Source organism: Podarcis erhardii (genome assembly GCF_964252035.2).
Source record: "Podarcis erhardii genome assembly, chromosome: 2".
NCBI classification, from domain to species: Eukaryota; Metazoa; Chordata; class Lepidosauria; order Squamata; family Lacertidae; genus Podarcis; species Podarcis erhardii.
The window spans coordinates 74004310-74021346 of record NC_138498.1 but is presented as its reverse complement, the minus strand read 5'-3'; the positions used below and the strand labels follow the sequence as shown (position 1 = coordinate 74021346).

General features: G+C 43.3%; 1 protein-coding gene across 2 annotated transcripts in view; it reads right to left on the bottom strand.

The window, feature by feature from the left end:
- Positions 1 to 17037, bottom strand: part of HEMK1 (HemK methyltransferase 1, mitochondrial release factors N(5)-glutamine) — a 49610-nt gene that overhangs the window by 11870 nt on the left and 20703 nt on the right. For both annotated transcript variants that reach the window (XR_014153507.1, XM_081850501.1), the window contains exons 5-9: positions 10895 to 11056; positions 10308 to 10372; positions 4971 to 5020; positions 2886 to 2991; positions 2316 to 2411 (exon numbers count right to left, since the gene is read on the bottom strand). Coding sequence is in view for 1 of the 2 variants with exons in the window: in XM_081850501.1 (XP_081706627.1) it covers positions 2316 to 2411; positions 2886 to 2991; positions 4971 to 5020; positions 10308 to 10372; positions 10895 to 11056 (479 nt within the window). In the remaining variant the exon portion in view is untranslated. The remainder of the gene's footprint in view (positions 1 to 2315; positions 2412 to 2885; positions 2992 to 4970; positions 5021 to 10307; positions 10373 to 10894; positions 11057 to 17037) is intronic.

Genomic DNA, 17037 nt, shown 5'->3' with positions numbered 1-17037 from the left:
GTGATACTGCCTGACGACACTTTTGACCTGTAAGGTGCCAGGAGTTAAGTAAAGGAAGATTGGACCCTGCCACTAAGCGCTTTAGGCTAGTTAAGGGGGCACACACAGTTTCCCTCTCCCGGTAGGAAAACAGCCATGGGAGCTGCCACTGCTGCCCACCTCCCAGCATTTGTCTGAGCCAAGTGCGTCACACTTACATAATGGTAGGGACAGCCCTGGCATTGCTGCTGTTTACTGCAGATCAGATCTCTACATGTATCGTTCAATTTGCTTCCACTGGTGGCTGTTCCACTAACCATCCTTTGTACAGTGGTACCTCAGGTTAAGAACTTAACTCGTTCTGGAGGTCTGTTCTTAGATGGTTTATCAGAAAAAATAAAGAATAAATCAAAACAGGAATTTATTTCTAAATGGGAGGTTTTCAAAGAATATCTGAAAAATAAATATAGTAGTTTAAATTCTGTTGCAGCATTCGAGGAACTTCAGTGATAGTTGCTAGGTAGATAGAAGAAATTAGATTTATTGAAAATAAGTTTAATTATGAAAAAAATGTGTATTGGCAATACGTAATATGAATTTGAAATATGGAATAGACGGGAAGTTGGGTCTTTAGTGTTAAGACCAATAGATGTTTTATTGTTTGGCAAGAAAATTATGTGTCTATGGTTATTTTTGTAATTTGTGTGTAATTTGGTATTTGTGTTTTTTTGTGTGTTTTTTTTCTTGTTATATAAATAAATATTTTTATTTTTTTTTAAAAAAGAGAGAGCACAGAGCTGACTGCCATACCCCAATTCTCCCTGATCTGGTACACTAAAAGTAACTGGAGGCACTGAGAGAACTCTCAGCCTCCAAAGAGGTGTCCAAGTTTTCCACAACCACTACCCATAAATATTATCTGACATTTTCAATAATTTGTGATTTGTGGGGTTTTCTTCAAGTGTTTTGAAATCCACTGTAACATCGTAGTTGCGAAAGGAAGCTGTAGGTTGTTTCCTAGGATTGAGTTCAAACTGGACTTGTAATAATCTGGCTAATGAAGCAAACATTAAAGAGATCTTTCTCACACTTGTTTATTACACGTACTGTGGTTTCTCTCCTCCCAATCTATCTTAATGGAGATCTTGGCCAGCAAAGCTACGTTTTCTGGTTGATGGGTGTGTTCTTAAAACTACAGAGCCACAAATTGGAACATCTCAGCCACAGCAGGGTATTTTGAGATGCAGCAGGCTGCTGGCCTTTAAGTTCCCAAATGAACTTCCCCAAATCATCACAATATAATATCTTAGGATCACTTCCCAAGTGCCACCTAATATAACTTCTTCAGCTCCAGTGATTCCTTCAACTATTTTTAAAATTATCTTTTTGTAACTCCTTCTCTCTCTCTCCATACCAGCTTAGGCGCCAAATAATAGATATAAGGTGCCAATATTTTTATGGTTTGTTGAAAATAACCAACGAATTAATGACATAGGTAGGATGGTCGAATGGTTAGGCGGGGGGCTGTAGACCCCCACATGGGGGTTTAATTCCTCCTCCTATCAGTAAAAGGGAGTCCCGTGGTGTTTCTACACCAAAATGCAAATTTGGAGGTGTACTTTACAGGTGCTGGGCTAGGGCTTGCATTGAGTGGGGGTGCCCCCGTTTCACCCCTGCTGGCCTCTACCACCCACTGTCTGTGGAGTGAATGCTGAGCCTAGCTCCCCCTCTCACCCGCCAAACATGTGGGCATGCCAAAGTGCTCCTGACAAGATCTGCACTGGTGGCAACATAAGAAACCCCCTAAATGGCACTTTCTAGGTGCAGGGATGAGCCAGCCTAGCTGCTGTCATGGGATGACACCAGGCCTGATCTGGACCTGACTGCTGCTCCCGCTCCAGGCTGACATAGCAGTCTGTTTGCCTCCCCTCTCTTTTGCCCTGGTCACTGTGTGCAACAGGGCAGTGTATGTTGTACTTGTGCCATGCCATAAATGTGGTTGTTTTTTTAAATTGCTCTCTAACTTGGTGACTTTCAGACATACTAATGGTGGCTATATTGATTTTTAAGCAAAGGGAACAGGTAACAAGGGAGGATTTCTCACCTCAGTTGTGGAGTTTTTCCTCAATCCCCAATCTCTGAACCTGAGACAGAAAAGGAAGAGAACTGGGAATGACAGAAACTGCTCTCATTTGCACACTCCTGTCATTCTCTCCCTCCAAATTATTTTAGCTGTGGTGGCAGATGGTGTCCCTCAGGAAGTCTTATTCCCGGTTCCCTGCAACAAAGCTCCCTTATTGTCGGAAAAGAAGCAGCCAGCATTAGCCAGAACTTACCTGCCACCCTTGAGGATGTATGAAGCCAATTTCAGAATCTGTTTTATTACACTCATCCCATCCTTTCCTCCATCCAGTGCACCAAGATCCTCGTATCTAGAAACCAAAGACAAGGTCTAAAAACCAAAGCATTACCTAGCTTTACACACAGCAGCAAAACAAACAAGGTTGCCTGAAATATATGTTTGCTACTGACAGGCAGTAGCAGCTCTCCAAGGTTTCATTCAGGCAATATTTTTTCTGGCCCTACCTGGAGTTGTCAGGGATTGATTCTGGAACCTCCTGCATGCAAATTACATGTTCTATCACTCAGCTATGGCCCATTCTTTCAAGGGAAATGGAAAAGGTCATGACACTTCAGAACCATGTCAGGGAGATGGGGAAGGGGTCCAGCAGCTGCTACTATCTCTTCAAAATATGGCGAGAGCCCCTTTGAACTCAAAGATCTCCCCACATCATACCTAGACTGGCCTTTAGAATGCTAGCAGTCCTCACCAAAGAGCAAAAGAGATTGGGGGGGGGGGGGAAGAAATGTAGCGAGGAACAAAGAGGGAAGAGGTTTCTGGCTACCTGAGGATTTCTGCCGCCAACTGAGTCATGTCTTCATGGAAAATGTATGGTGGATTACTGATTATAGTATCTATCAAACCCCAGGGCAGTAGGCATTCCCAAGAACCTACATTGAAGAAAGAATAAAAACAAATGTTAGGTTGACAGAAATGATAAATATCACCAAAATTAATGCTACTGAATATTTTTGATGCAACCAGTGTATACATATTGCCAAAAGAACTGATATTATATACAATCTTAGCAACACAAATTGCAACTCAGTGGAAAACAGCCAAAAAACTTGCACTGGACGCTTGGCACTGCTCACTCTGGAATATAGCAATAATGGAGAAAATCACATATAATTTGAGATTTCAGCAAGGACTAGAACCCCCAGACACTTTTTATATGGTTTGGCATTCCTTTATGACATATATAGCAGAACCATCATTTTCAAGACAAGCCTGGCAAATCTGGAACTAGAGTTGACAGTCCTAACTTGGGCTCTGTTGTTTTTAAATCCTGTGCAACTACTCATTCTATGTGCCTATTTTATAATTTTGTTTTTCACCATTTAATTTTTGTCTGCTCTTATAATCGTACATTATAGAACGAAATAAAAATTATAAAAAGCTTTACCAAAAAACAAAAGCAAAGCAAAACAAACTTTAGGTATAATAACAGGCTCAAAGGTAACTTGCAAAATTGTATTTGTTTATCCCTCCCGACCTGCCAGAACAACTAGCAGGTTGGTCTGGATCATATGTGTAATCCAGCCTTCATAAACCATGGTTCATAAATCAAGGGTGTCAAGCACTCCTTCCTCACTCCTCCCCTCCTCTGACAAAGAAAAGATGAAGGAGAAGTACTTGGTCCAGAGACTAAACAGCAGCTTATAAGGCCTACACTGATCATCTAAAAATGACACCACGCCCCCCCCCCCGCCCAATAAAAAAATAAATCAGAAAACCCTTCCAAACTTATAAACTGGAAAATAATGTTTAAGGGAACTGTATACTGTTAAAACAGTGGTGTGAAAAGCAGCAGTAGCGCTCTCCCAATAAGTGTGTCCTGCTTGTCAGGACTGGGCAAGATGGTGGCAAGTTTGGGGGAAGCTACAGGTTGGTGGAAGCCCTGCAGAGGCCTCTACCACCAACTTGGAACTCCCTGGCCTCACTGCCTTGCCCCTCTATTCCTGTCCACTGGGAGGGCACTGCTGCCTCTCTGCTCCCCGCATGGGCTGCTGTTGTACCTGGCCGGATTATAAAGAACAACATATGAAGCTGTGGCAATTTTGGAATAAATAATACCTTATGGGAGCTAAAGCAGCACAGGTTTCATAGCACTATATTGGGTGCTGAAACATGCCAATGGTTATATAATGGCAGCCTTATAACACAAAGTGTTTCCCAGCATCATGAATGCCAATGCCCTATAGTTCTCAAAAGCCAAATTCTGGTTATTTTTATGTCTATTCACATCCTGCCTTTTTCCCTGACAGGGACTCGTACCTGTTAAGTTTAAAAAATCTGGCAAAATGGCCGCTTCAGAATTTTGTGAAGACATTTAAAGTGACATATTTGAAAAAGGGACTTTTTCTTCAGGGGAGGAAAAAGGTTACTGAAGTGCAGCCAGGTTTGCTTACCTCAGCATTCAAATTGTTTACAAAAATCAGCAAGCCACTGCTTTGCAAGTACTGTGCTGCCATATAAGGCCTCAAGCTCAACACATTTAACTCATTCTTCAACTGAAAATAATAATATACAGTACAGGGCTATTTTTTTTACAAAAGCTCATGACACATTAAAAAAAAGTAATATATCAATAAAATAACTGAAAACAGAGAATACTAAAAGGAATAATAAGCAGAATACAAAATATGACGGAGGTAACTGGGCAAGTTATTGATGCATTTTGGGTACCGCATACTGATACAATGTTGAATGTACAGAAATCACGACTGGCAACTGTATTCTGCAGGTCACTACACGGTGCTTCCGACATGTGAGAATTAGCACTCTTGCATTTTAATAGACAATGGCTCTTGTCTTTGTCCTTCCCTTGGTACCATTTAACATGAGCAACTGCATATATGAAACTTACTTGAAGACACATCATGGTGAAGGATCTTTACCCTGTCCTGCAGACGTAACCTTTTAGAGAGGAGATCATACATGAGATACAGATCATCTTTTAATGTAACAATTGAAAATGGCATTAAAACCCATCACATCCAATTTAATGAAGAAAACCATTGCAACAATCAACAGCACAGTTTTTCAGTCTGAAAACTGTGAAGTAATTATTATGGTTCTCTTTGGCACAAGCTCAAAAGAAAAAAAGAGAGAGATGTTATTAGTGTAACCATCAATTATGCAAAACTTTGATTAAGCAAGGAATTTTGCACTCCTCACTGCAGTCCTCCTCTGTAGGAAGTCATTAGAAAACTAAAGAATATCAGTCTCCGTGGCCGGCAATTACCTTCTTCCTCCCCATCTCCTTTCCAACATCATAATATACCGCTAAATCACCAAGTTTAGCTGGCGGTATATTATGATGTTAGAAAGCAGAAATCGCCTCGCCCTGGCTGCTGCTGTGATATGTTCAACACCTCCATGTGTCTGCAATATTGCTATAGTGGGATTTGTATATATTTATATATTGTTTATAGTGGGGCATAGCAGCGGTTGTGGAGAAGGTGGCCATGGGTTGAGGAAATGGCCTCACAGGCCAAATTAGGACCCCTGCCAGCCAAATTTAGCCACAGAAAGGTTTCCCCACCTCTGCCATTGAAGATGGGCAAAACAGAAATGTGATTAAACAAAAGGAAATTTTGCAGCTGTATAACATTCTGCAGAATAGTTATTACGTAAGTGGAAGCTAAGAGAACAGTTGCTTGACAAGTCCTTACAACAACAGTAAGCAACAACAGTTGGTGGTGGAATTTAGGAACCGAAAAAAAGGGATGCCAAGTCCCATGGCTCTGGCCAAGTTTCTCAGTACAGGGATCATAAGCACATGGCAAATCTTGACTAGGAATAAAGGGCCCCCTAAAAAGAAAAGAAAATCCACCAGTCTGCAATCACATGCCTTTGGGAGATATGGGCGTGGGACTCACTAGCAGAGAATGGGTCTTACCCAAGATTTGCCCACAGGGGAGCACTAACATGCCGCTTAAAAGGTGTAGCAAGCCCACAACTGGCTTAGATGGGAAGATAACATGGCTTAATATGGTGGCCTTGTGGAAAACCGCTGCAGGGAGACAGGCCTTGACAGCCTCTCAGGATTAAAATGTAAAAATGAAAAGGTGAATTTGCAAAGCTCCATGTTTGCTTCCTACTCGCATCTCCTTATCAGATTCTCCAGCACTAGCAGATTGGGAGATAATTCACCTGACATAACATCTAGAAGTCTGAAAATCCTGTGGCTGGTGCCTCTTTCACTAGCAGCCTGTAAGAAAAAAGCCACGTGTGGGAAACAGGTGGCTCCGCTCTGCTACAGGCAGCTCGTATCTACTCTGTGGGCTAATTTAGACCCACAAGATTCAGTGGTGGTGTTCATTTTCTCAGGGTTATTATCCTGAGACAACGAAATGTGTATACAAACTAAGGACACGTGCTTTAGCCACCTCAACTTATACTACAGATCACCATGCCTCCCCAAAGTGTAAACAGAGAACCAGGATGGGTGACTCTTTTTCAACTCATTTCTGGGTTGGCCTGATTTACCAATGCAATGAACAAAAATGACTCAGAATCTGAAAACACCATTCCAAGACTATGCAAACAAATCTGTAGTCCTTTAGGACTCATTTACTCCACCAAATATTACTAATAGTCTTGGTTAGCAAAACTATTTGCAGAGGGCATATCTTTTCCAGGAATAGAGGGATAATCTACAGTAGGATAAGCGAGTCCCTTCTGATAATTAGCTCATCAACAGGCTGCAGTCCTCTCTATTACTGCAAGTACTCCTGGATGACACTGATTATTTGGATCCACTTCAGTTTTGGTTTAGTCCTGGTTTCAGGAATGAATCAGTCTTGGTTACCCTGATGGATGACCTGTATCGGGAAAGTGGCAGGGGAAGTGCAACCCTGTTACTCTTACTTGATCACTCAGCAGCTTTTGATATCATTGAATATGGTCTCTTCCTAGATCAACTGTGTGGGATGCAGTTTGGAGGCACTGGACTACAGCGGTTCTGTTCCTACCTGCCCAGTGACCTGTCTAATTGTCCTCTTCAAGCATGCAACTAGGGAAGTGATGGAGCAGAACCCTCCACTTGCCCTGTCTGGGGCAGATGAGAGCCCAAAAACATCTGGAATGCCATTGGCTCCCTACCACTGCTCTAGGAAATTGTGCAGACTGGGTCAGAGATAGAGGGCAAGTGAATAGATGGTGGTGAGGAGCTGACAGGCCCCCAAGACTTACAAATTGCACCAATAGCTGTGACATGCCTAGCTGGACCTATTCAATCTCAAGAATGAGAGAGAAAGCTGTCTCCATTACTGTAGCAGAGGGGCTGTGCTCTTCTCCAACCACTCACCCCTGATCTGATCCCTTGAATTTTCTTTTGTGAGGACTTGCAAATAATAGCCAAAGTGGGAAGGGCACCTTTTTAGAGGGCAAAAATGCTTGTGACTAGCTCAGCAATAATTGGAGCAGAATGTGGTGGCCTAAAAGAGGCCCAGCAGTCTAACTCAGAATATCGGAGATTCCACCTGCAGGCTGCAATTTTCATGATCTTAAACTAAACTAATGCAACTGTCTCCTGCTCACATGTTAGTTGCTTCAACTTTCCCCCAACTCTGCTGCCATTCTGAATGGATTCCTCTCCCCCCCCCCACCCCCACCAGCACAGCGGAAAAGTAGTCATGCTTGTTAATCAGAAATTCACAGGTATCAAAATACTCCTCCTGTGAGATAGCTCTACTGTGTTGCACCCATTGTTATCTACTGATATTACAACACAATCTCTGAATTACTGTGTAAACATCCCAAATGAGTCTGGGTGCTACAGGAAGGGGAATAAAGTAAAGTCTCTAGCTGTCAGAAGAGAACAAAGCCATAATTAAGAAAGGGTAACTCTTATGAAATAAAAAGAAGGCATATGTTTATTGTTCCTTTCTTCACTCTGTCACATAACCAACAGGTGATATGTAGTAATTAATTTAACTTGATCATGATGATAGAGCGAGCCCATGTCTTATACTGTAAAACTTGTTTATATTTAAAAACCTGGGTAAAATTAAACAATGTATTAATAAGAGTAAGAATTTAAATTTGTAGACTGCTCTTCATCCGAAGATCACATGGTGGTTCACAACATAAAAATACAAAATGAGAACACAAAATACATAATAAAACAAAAACAAACCAATAACCCACCTCCTCCCACAAATCTCCCAAATCAGATTTGTAGAATGTTAATCAGCCAAAGGCCTGGTTATAGAGAAATGTTTTTGCCTGGCGCCTAAAGATATGTAATGATGGTACCAGGCGAGCCTCCCTGGGGAGAGCATTCCACAAAAGGGGAGCCACTGCAGAAAAGGCCTGTTCATGTGTTGCCACCATCTGGAACTCTTGTGGAGGAAATACAAAAAGAAGGGCCTTAAGGACGCCTCTCCCTGTATAAACCATGCCAGATTCTACGTTCATCATCTGAGGCCCTTTCTCACGCGCTAATTTCCCCCTCTGTAGAGGGGGAAAGGTGCTGAAAGCCTAAATCTCAACAGAAAGTAATCTGACGGTGAGAAGGGGCTGATGTCAATATCATTCACTTTCAGATCACCTTTTTTCTGCTCAGTTGAGAGAATAAGGTCCAGAGTGTGGCTTGCCTTATGTGTTGGTCCGATGACATGTTGGGACAGCTCCACGATAATCATGGCAGCAATGATGTCCTGAGCCAGTTGCCTTGGCCCAAATGTTGAAGTCCTCCAAAACCAGCGGTCTTGGGAGTCCTCAACACCGCTTCCAAGACCAGTTCTGTCAGCTCAGGCAAGGAAACTCCTGGGCAGTGGTGGTAAACTAGCAGACTCCCTAATCTGTCCTGACTGCCCAATGTCTGCCCAATGTCAGGAACTCAATTCTAGTTTCCCCAGAAACTGGACAGAGAGCCTGGAGAAAGAGAGATGGGATCTCTATAGATGACAGCAACCTGCCCTCCCTGTCCCTCAAGTCTGCCCTGATGCTTGAGTACCCAGGTGGGCACAGCTGCGTGGGACCAACTCCATCCTGCTCACTCACCCAGGTCTCAGTGATACAGACCAGATCAGCCTCCTCATCCATTATCAGACCATGGATGAGAGAGGTCTTACTCAGAGCACCCCTGGCATTCATCAACAGCAGCCACAGAGTCAAGGGCTGACTGATAGGACAACCGCAACCTGTCAGATTGGAGGAGGAGCTGGCACAGGGTACAGCCACTAACTGCCTGTGGTATTTGCTCTTTACCTGGCCTGCCCTCCTACCCTGAATTACTGTGATTGGGGTCGCCCCTGTTATTCCCAGCTCTTCTCTTCCTAGGAATGTCTTACTCCCTTATTTTAAAAATAATGAAAACCCCAAATTAAAAAGTTAAAAAGCAGTTAAAAACAATTTAAAACATTGTAAACAACTGGGGCAACACCAACAGCAGCAAAATCCACTAAGCTATACCCCGACCCAAGAGTCTGTTCAGCTGCCTCAGCTTTTGTAGCTGGAGTCAGTCAGGGAGCAGGTTCTCACAGCCAAGATCTTAATCTTGTCTTATTTTTAAAAAAAATCTGATCAAGTTTCTCCAGTAATTATAGGTTGGTTGTATGATAGTTGATTTAGTAATGCTTTCTAATATACAAGTGCAATAGTGCTTGGAGAGTTACGGCAGAGTTGTTTACGCTGCATCCCACGGTTTTAAATCCTGACCATTAAAAATATTTGTTTATACAACCCAGATGCTTTGTTTAAACTGCCTGAAATTAGGAACAGAGCACCAGTAAACTGACCAAATGTCAGACACATTGGTAAATAAATAGAAAATGTTGCCTATTAGTATATATATAGGGTACGTGCTCTTAAAGGAAAAGGTAAAGGTACCCCTGCCCGTACGGGCCAGTCGTGTCGGACTCTAGGGTTGCGCGCTCATCTCGCTCAAGAGGCCGGGAGCCAGCGCTGTCCGGAGACACTTCTGGGTCACGTGGCCAGCGTGACGAAGCTGCATCTGGCCAGCCAGCACCAGCGCCGCACACGGAAACATCGTTTACCTTCCCGCTATAAAGCGGTACCTATTTATCTACTTGCACTTAGGGGTGCTCTCGAACTGCTAGGTGGGCAGGAGCTGGGACCGAACGACGGGAGCTCACCCCGCCGCGGGGATTCAAACCGATGACCTTGCGATCAGCAAGTCCTAGGCACTGAGGTTTTACCCACAGCGCCACCCGCGTCCTTACAGTGCTCTTACCTTGCTGCATTTTCCTTGGCGAGATTCACAGCAGCTTGTGATTTATCTGTGGCAATGACTCTGCTCTAAGAAAGAAAGGGAACAAGCACAACAGAAGCAAACATGAAATAATTTCTTGGGCACAGCTGGTGAAAAAAAAATGCCCTTTGGAGCAACTGAGATGAGCAAGGCCACTGTAATGCTTTGGAACAGAGCTCTTTCTAAGCCCCCATCTGCACTATATATTCAAAGCAGTTTCATACTACTTTTATATGGCTTCTCCCAAAGAATCCTGGGAAATGTAGTTTGTTAGGCATGCTGAAAGCTGGTAGGAGATCCCCTATTCCCCTCACAGAGCTACAATTCCAAGAGTTGCCTGCGAAGAGGGAATGATTGTTAAACCACCCTGGGAATTCCTGAGCCATGCCAGGTACGAGGCTGCTGGTGCAAAAAATAAATAAATGAATATGATGTTTGTTCTTGACTTTTAGACCTCAGGTGGCAAACTTTTGGAAGCAGTGGCTCGTCTTTCCATCCCTTGTTTCCTAGTGAAGCAGGGCAGGGGCAGGTCTCTCAACATTATTGTCGTAAATGAAAATTTCACTCACACGAGGCAGCTTCTTCAGGAGACTCAGAGCAATCGCCCCTGAGCCACAGCCAACCTCCAGGATCAAAAGCCCACTGTTCTCTGGAGACAGCTGGGGATGCTTGCAGTTTGCTGAGGTCGATCGCTTCCTGCATTCTTCATCCACAATAAGGGAGACCAGTTCCTAGCAGGTAAGAAGCAGGTTCTGTGATGAGTCCACAGAAGTCTGACCCTAATTTCTCAGTTTACTGTCTGAATGCAGAGCTTTCTGTAGGATACTGTAGAATTAGCTGGTGTGTTGAGGCATGTGCTGAACACAATATATTATATATTATAAAGCCAAGTGCTGTAAAAAGGGTCCTCATTTATTTCTTAAAGAAGGAACCCTTAATAACATTAGCACAATAGTTTTGTATGCAGTGAAAACCTGTACAAAACCCCTTCAGCATGCAGAAACAAAGCCTGTAAGAACAACGCAAATGCTCCAAAGTGCAAAGGCAAAAAAATGATAGGGCTTTAAATAATGTTGAGTTATTGTTAGTATTTTTGTTGTGTTCATTAATGCCTGCATTAGTGTGGAATGGAGACTTTTCAGAAGGGCTGCTTACTTCACCTGAGTGGCTTTAGACCAAAAAGTTTTCCCCAGGAGAGACGCCTGTTTGCCTGTTACACCTGTGTATTTGCATACCTCCTCCTCTGGATATTGAGCAACCAGAAAGTGGGTCACAATAGTACATCTGAGGCTACAGAAGCCTAGAAGGAATCCCATCTGTCTCTTCCAGTTTTCTCCCACGTGTTTGCAGCATGGCTGGTTGCTGTGGGAACTATTAGGATGTTGAAAACTGGTAATGAAATGTAGTAATTGGGGCAGAGGAGTCCTTCAGGGTTTGGTGCAAAACATTTACCCGTGGGGAGTGGGTGACTAGAGATATTCACACTGACATGGGGAAAAGGGAGGGATAATGCTCAGCATAGGACTCTTAGCCTGCAGGTTGCTCAATTCTATGAATGCTCTAGGACTACAGCTCCCATCAGCCCCACCTTGTCCAAAACATCTGGAGGGCACCCGGTTGGTGAAGGCCGTTCTAGGAGGCCCTCAATGCCTGAGGCCATGTTCATATGCATTCCAGAATTAAATTACTTTTCCTAATCTAAAAGTGAGAATAATGGATTACAAAGCAAGGGAAGAGGGGGACAGATGACAGTATGCAACAAGAAACTCATCCTGGGCTACATTCTCACAAATGCAAAGCTGTAGTGATGAAAAGAAAAGGATTAGTATTTTTGGTGTAGGAGAGTTTCCACCTTTTCCCCCCTTCACAAGCAGCCTATGCTCATGCACAGAATATTCTTAGAGCTCCCACAAGAAGGCTGGAGATTACACAGAAACTCAGGAAACACAGGTCTCTAGTACTCTCTACTTTCATTTGTTTTGCTCTCTCTTTTTCAACTAAGAGATGGGAATTGTGCTGCCGGCAGCGGTCATAAAAGGGGCACTTCCACGAATTTGCAGGTGAAGTTTGTACCCATACTTAGAAAGCTTTGTCAGCAAAAGCACCCTTGAACGCGCTGGCTTTCTGGTACTTTGCAGCAATGTGTGTTGTACATACAAAGGCCTCAGCACTTCAGGAAAAATCTCAAGCACCAGGATGGAATGCTGAGACGTATAACATGAGCATACAGTACAGGAGCTTATATTGACGGTGGAGTTTATATAACAGTTGCATAAGGAAGGGCCCTGCTTCTGCCCTTTTACTTGTTAGCTTACCGCCTTAAGGATCAAAATTCCATATAAACAGAGGCAGATCCATGCAAATCTGGATCTGTGCCCAGTAAAAAAGGGGTGGGAGAAAAAGGAGCACAGGGGGAAAGAAGACTGCTAGATCTTCCACACTAGCCCTAAAGGTAAAGGGACCCCTGACCATTAGGTCCAGTCGTGGCCGACTCTGGGTTTGCGGCACTCATCTCGCTTTATTGGCCGAGGGAGCCGGCGTACAGCTTCTGGGTCATGTGGCCAGCATGACTAAGCCGCTTCTGGCGAACCAGAGCAGAACACGGAAATGCCGTTTACCTTCCCACAGGAGCGGTACCTATTTATCTACTTGCACTTTGACGTGCTTTTGAAGTGCTAGGTTGGCAGGAGCAGGGACCAAGCAATGGGAGCTCACCCCGTCACGGGGATTCGAACAGCCAACCTTCTGATCGGCAAGTCCTAGGCTCTGTGGTTTAACCCACAGCACCACCCGCATCCTACCCATGTCTTAAACCTCCCATAGTTTGTCCTCCCAGAGGCTTTCCTCATCAGTTGGCTCTTCGGTTGGCTTATATGTGCTCGACACAGAGCCAGGCCTGCCATCACCACACCTAGTTTCATCCTTAACCAATGGACCGGTGAATGCCATTAATTTATGGGTATATAAGAGAGTGGGTTTAACTGGATTACCCATTCAGCATGCAGGGTATTTTGATTCACATTGCGCCAAATTTAGTGGGACTTCCAACTAGGTGAATGCAGACAGGACTCTAGAACTTGTGGACATCCAATGAAGCTGAACGTCGGAGGAATTCAGGACATATCAAAGAAACTACTTCTTCGCATGGCACATTGGTAAACTATGGAACTCACTCCCATAGGAGGCAGTGATGGCTTTGAAATTCATGGGGCACAAGGCTATCAACAGCTACCAGCCACAATGACTATGTCCTACCTTTGCTCTTAGAGCCAATGGACCTCTGAATATCAGTTGCTGGTACACACACACACACACCATCTTGAATTTGAACCACTACATCTATGCACCCTGGCATATTAGTAATTCTGAATTACAATTTCTTCTAGGAAAAGCTAAATCTTGCTGCATCATTATCTCAGAAACTGGTTACTCTCACTATCTCCATTAAAGGCTCCTCTCCCACATATTTTTTTTTTTTAAAAGCAGACTGCATCGTATTTCTACTAGGGTGCAAATGGAACAATGTCAGAGATGCAGCATTTATCAAGAAATACTACTACTACTACAAATAAAACTATGCTGGTAATCCCAGGAGAACAAGGAGCTAGCGTAGGGCAAAATGTTCCAAGATTAGAACCAGAACAGCGAAGGGAAAAATGGGGAAATTAAGAGCAGTAGTCTGGATGTAGCCTAATGATGCAGCTACAGAAGATCAACTTCCTTGTGATAAAATTATGAGGTTAGAGGAATCAGTAGCACATTGGTCACAGTTTCTTCCATGTTGTCTGCATCCTTTTCCACATGGCATGCTAAAACACTGAAGAGGCATCTGACCTAGTTTCATGTATACCCCGCAGCAACTGGATAGATGAGTCATCAGCGTGGTGGTAACAGGCTCGACCTATGGGAATATCACAATGCACATAACTGCTTAAGAGCACTACCTACTAGTCATTCACTATGAGCACATCCCACATGCTAGACACCCTGCCAGTCTGAGTCACTGGCACAGGTTACAAAAAGCAGTTTGAGGATTTTAGTGCCTCTTTCCTAGAACTGGAGGCTGAGTAAAAGCATTTCAAAATGAAACCTCCCTCCCTCCCTTCCGGCCTTGAAAACAGCAGCACCAGCTTTTTCAACAGCTTTGCTCTGGTATATATTGAACTATGATTGGGAGAGACATTGAGGGAAGGGCAGGGAAGAGAGAGAAACCAAAAAAAGAGGACTACTTGGCTTTCATTTGCTTTAAACGATGATCAAGAAAAACAACAGCATAAAGTGCTGTAAGAGGAACGGGGCAGGATGTTGCTATAATAAAAGAACTTCTTCTTCTTCTTCTTCTTCTTCTTCTTCTTCTTCTTCTTCTTCTTCCAGTGGTACCTCAGATTAAGCATTTAATTTGTTTTGGAAGTCTGTTCTTAACCTGAAACTGTTCTTAACTTGAAGCACCACTTTAGCTAATGGGGCCTCCTGCTGCTGCCGCGCCGCCGGAGCACAATTTCTGTTCTCATCCTGAAGCAAAGTTCTTAACCCGAGGTATTATTTCTGGGTTAGCAGAGTCTGTAACCTGAAGCGTATGTAACCCGAGGTACCACTGTATTATTAATAGCCTGTCCATCTGGCTGGGTTTCCCCAGCCACTCTGGATGGTTCCCAACAGAATATTAAACAGAATAAAACTTCAAACATTAAAAGCTTCCCTAAACAGGGCTGCCTTCAGATGTCTTCTAAAAGTCAGATAGCTGTTTATTTCCTTGACATCTGGTGGGAGGGCATTCCACAGGGTTGGTGCCACTACCGAGAAGGCCCTCTGCCTGGTTCCCTGTAACCTCACTTCTTGTCATGAGGGAACCGCCAGAAGGCCCTTGGCACTGGACCTCAGTGTCTGGGCTGAACGATGGGGGTGAAGACACTCCTTCAGCAGCAATTTCTTAAAAAGAAGTTCATTTCCCCTTGAACAGAAGAGTTGCAGATGGAAGAAAAACAGACTGCAATGCCTAAAACATAATACTATGTCTAAAGTGAGTGAAAGGGGAGGAGAGATGGGAGAGTATATCCAGGTTAGACAGCAGTAATTTGTTTTATGTGGGGGATGCCTTTGAAGAACCAATTCAGAACATGGCAGCTATGTAGTTAATGGAGATGTGCTAAATTTGGAAATACCACTGTTAAAATATCTGTACTAGCTTCTCATTTGTTTCCAGGCACAATTTCCAATTACATATTGTTTTTATATATCATCATCATCAATTTATTATCAACAAATTTAAAGTGCTGGTTTGGGCCTTCAAAGCCTTCAAAATTGCTTGTGACCAGCAGGGCCCTATTTTCTTTCAGATAAACCTCTTTGGTTAAAACTATTCAGTATGTGGAACAATATGCAAGAAAAGCCCAGTGATCATTTCCCTTCCACTAAAGAAGTCTTGAAAAGGACACTCTGGAGTGGAAAAGGCAGTTACTGTGAAAGAGAAAGGGGGCTGCTTAACACTTTTCCAACTGAAATCTAGATTCGCATAATCAGGAAACAATTTTTGTGGTGTGCAAGGCAGACCATCTGAATCAACTAGAATATGACAGCGCTATTTAAGGTGTGAATTTCTCTTCTTTTAAACTTCTCCCTGGCCTATTTGACGTGTGTGTGTGTGTGTGTGTGTGTGTGTGCGTGTGTGTATTTAGATCAACCAATCAATCATTATCTCCTCATTTCCATTTACTTCCCTGGCTGATTCTATTCGATTTCTTTAGTCTTTCCTACTCTTAGACAGTTAACTCTTTCCCCTTATTTTACTGTCTCTTCCATCTAGTGTACTTTTCTTCCCTTCTTTAGCCACAGATCTGTGTTTGTCTATTCTTGTATTGTTAAGGGTTTAGTAGGCAGCTACAATAGCAGGTGATGATTATGTTTTACTAGATATTTTGTTGATTATTGTGATGAAGCACAAAATATTTCACTGCCTTATACAAACATGTCTACAATTTTAGATTTTTAGTTGTGGTAAACATGTATGTGTGTGCACAGCTGTGTAACCTGCTTTTAGTGGAACACTGGCATATGAATATTCAAAGTAGAATATAGCAACAATGCTGAAGGCAAGAGGGCTGGACAGACTCTCTTAGTTCCATGAACTTTGTGGATGCCTTCACCAGAAGATACATTCCTGGAAGTACAAGTTTCTAATCTGGAAAACATATCCCCAGAAAACTAATTCTGGGAGTTTTGTAAGGGAAGATCACCTCACCTGAACATACAATCTATGTGTCTCCAAATGTCGTGTCAACAACTTGCAAAGGCTTGACTGGGCCAGAAATTATTTAGAAACAACCCAGTAAAGCATTCTGAAATTTTTGCAAGTAGTATGTTGGCACTGTATGACAACATACAGTGGTACCTCTGGTTACATACGCTTCAGGTTACATACGCTTCAGGTTACAGACTCCGCTAACCCAGAAATAGTACCTCGGGTTAAGAACTTTGCTTCAGGATGAGAACAGAAATCGTGCTCCAGCGGTGCGGTGGCAGCAGGAGGCCCCATTAGCTAAAGTGGTGCTTCAGATTAAAAACAGTTTCAGGTTAAGAGCGGACCTCCGGAATGAATTACCATATTTTCTGCCCTATAGGACACACCTCGGTTTTTTTTTTGGGGGGGGGATGAATTTTTAAAAAATATTTCCCCCCCCAGCCGCGGGGCTGGGTCGGGGGAAGCCCGAGCTTC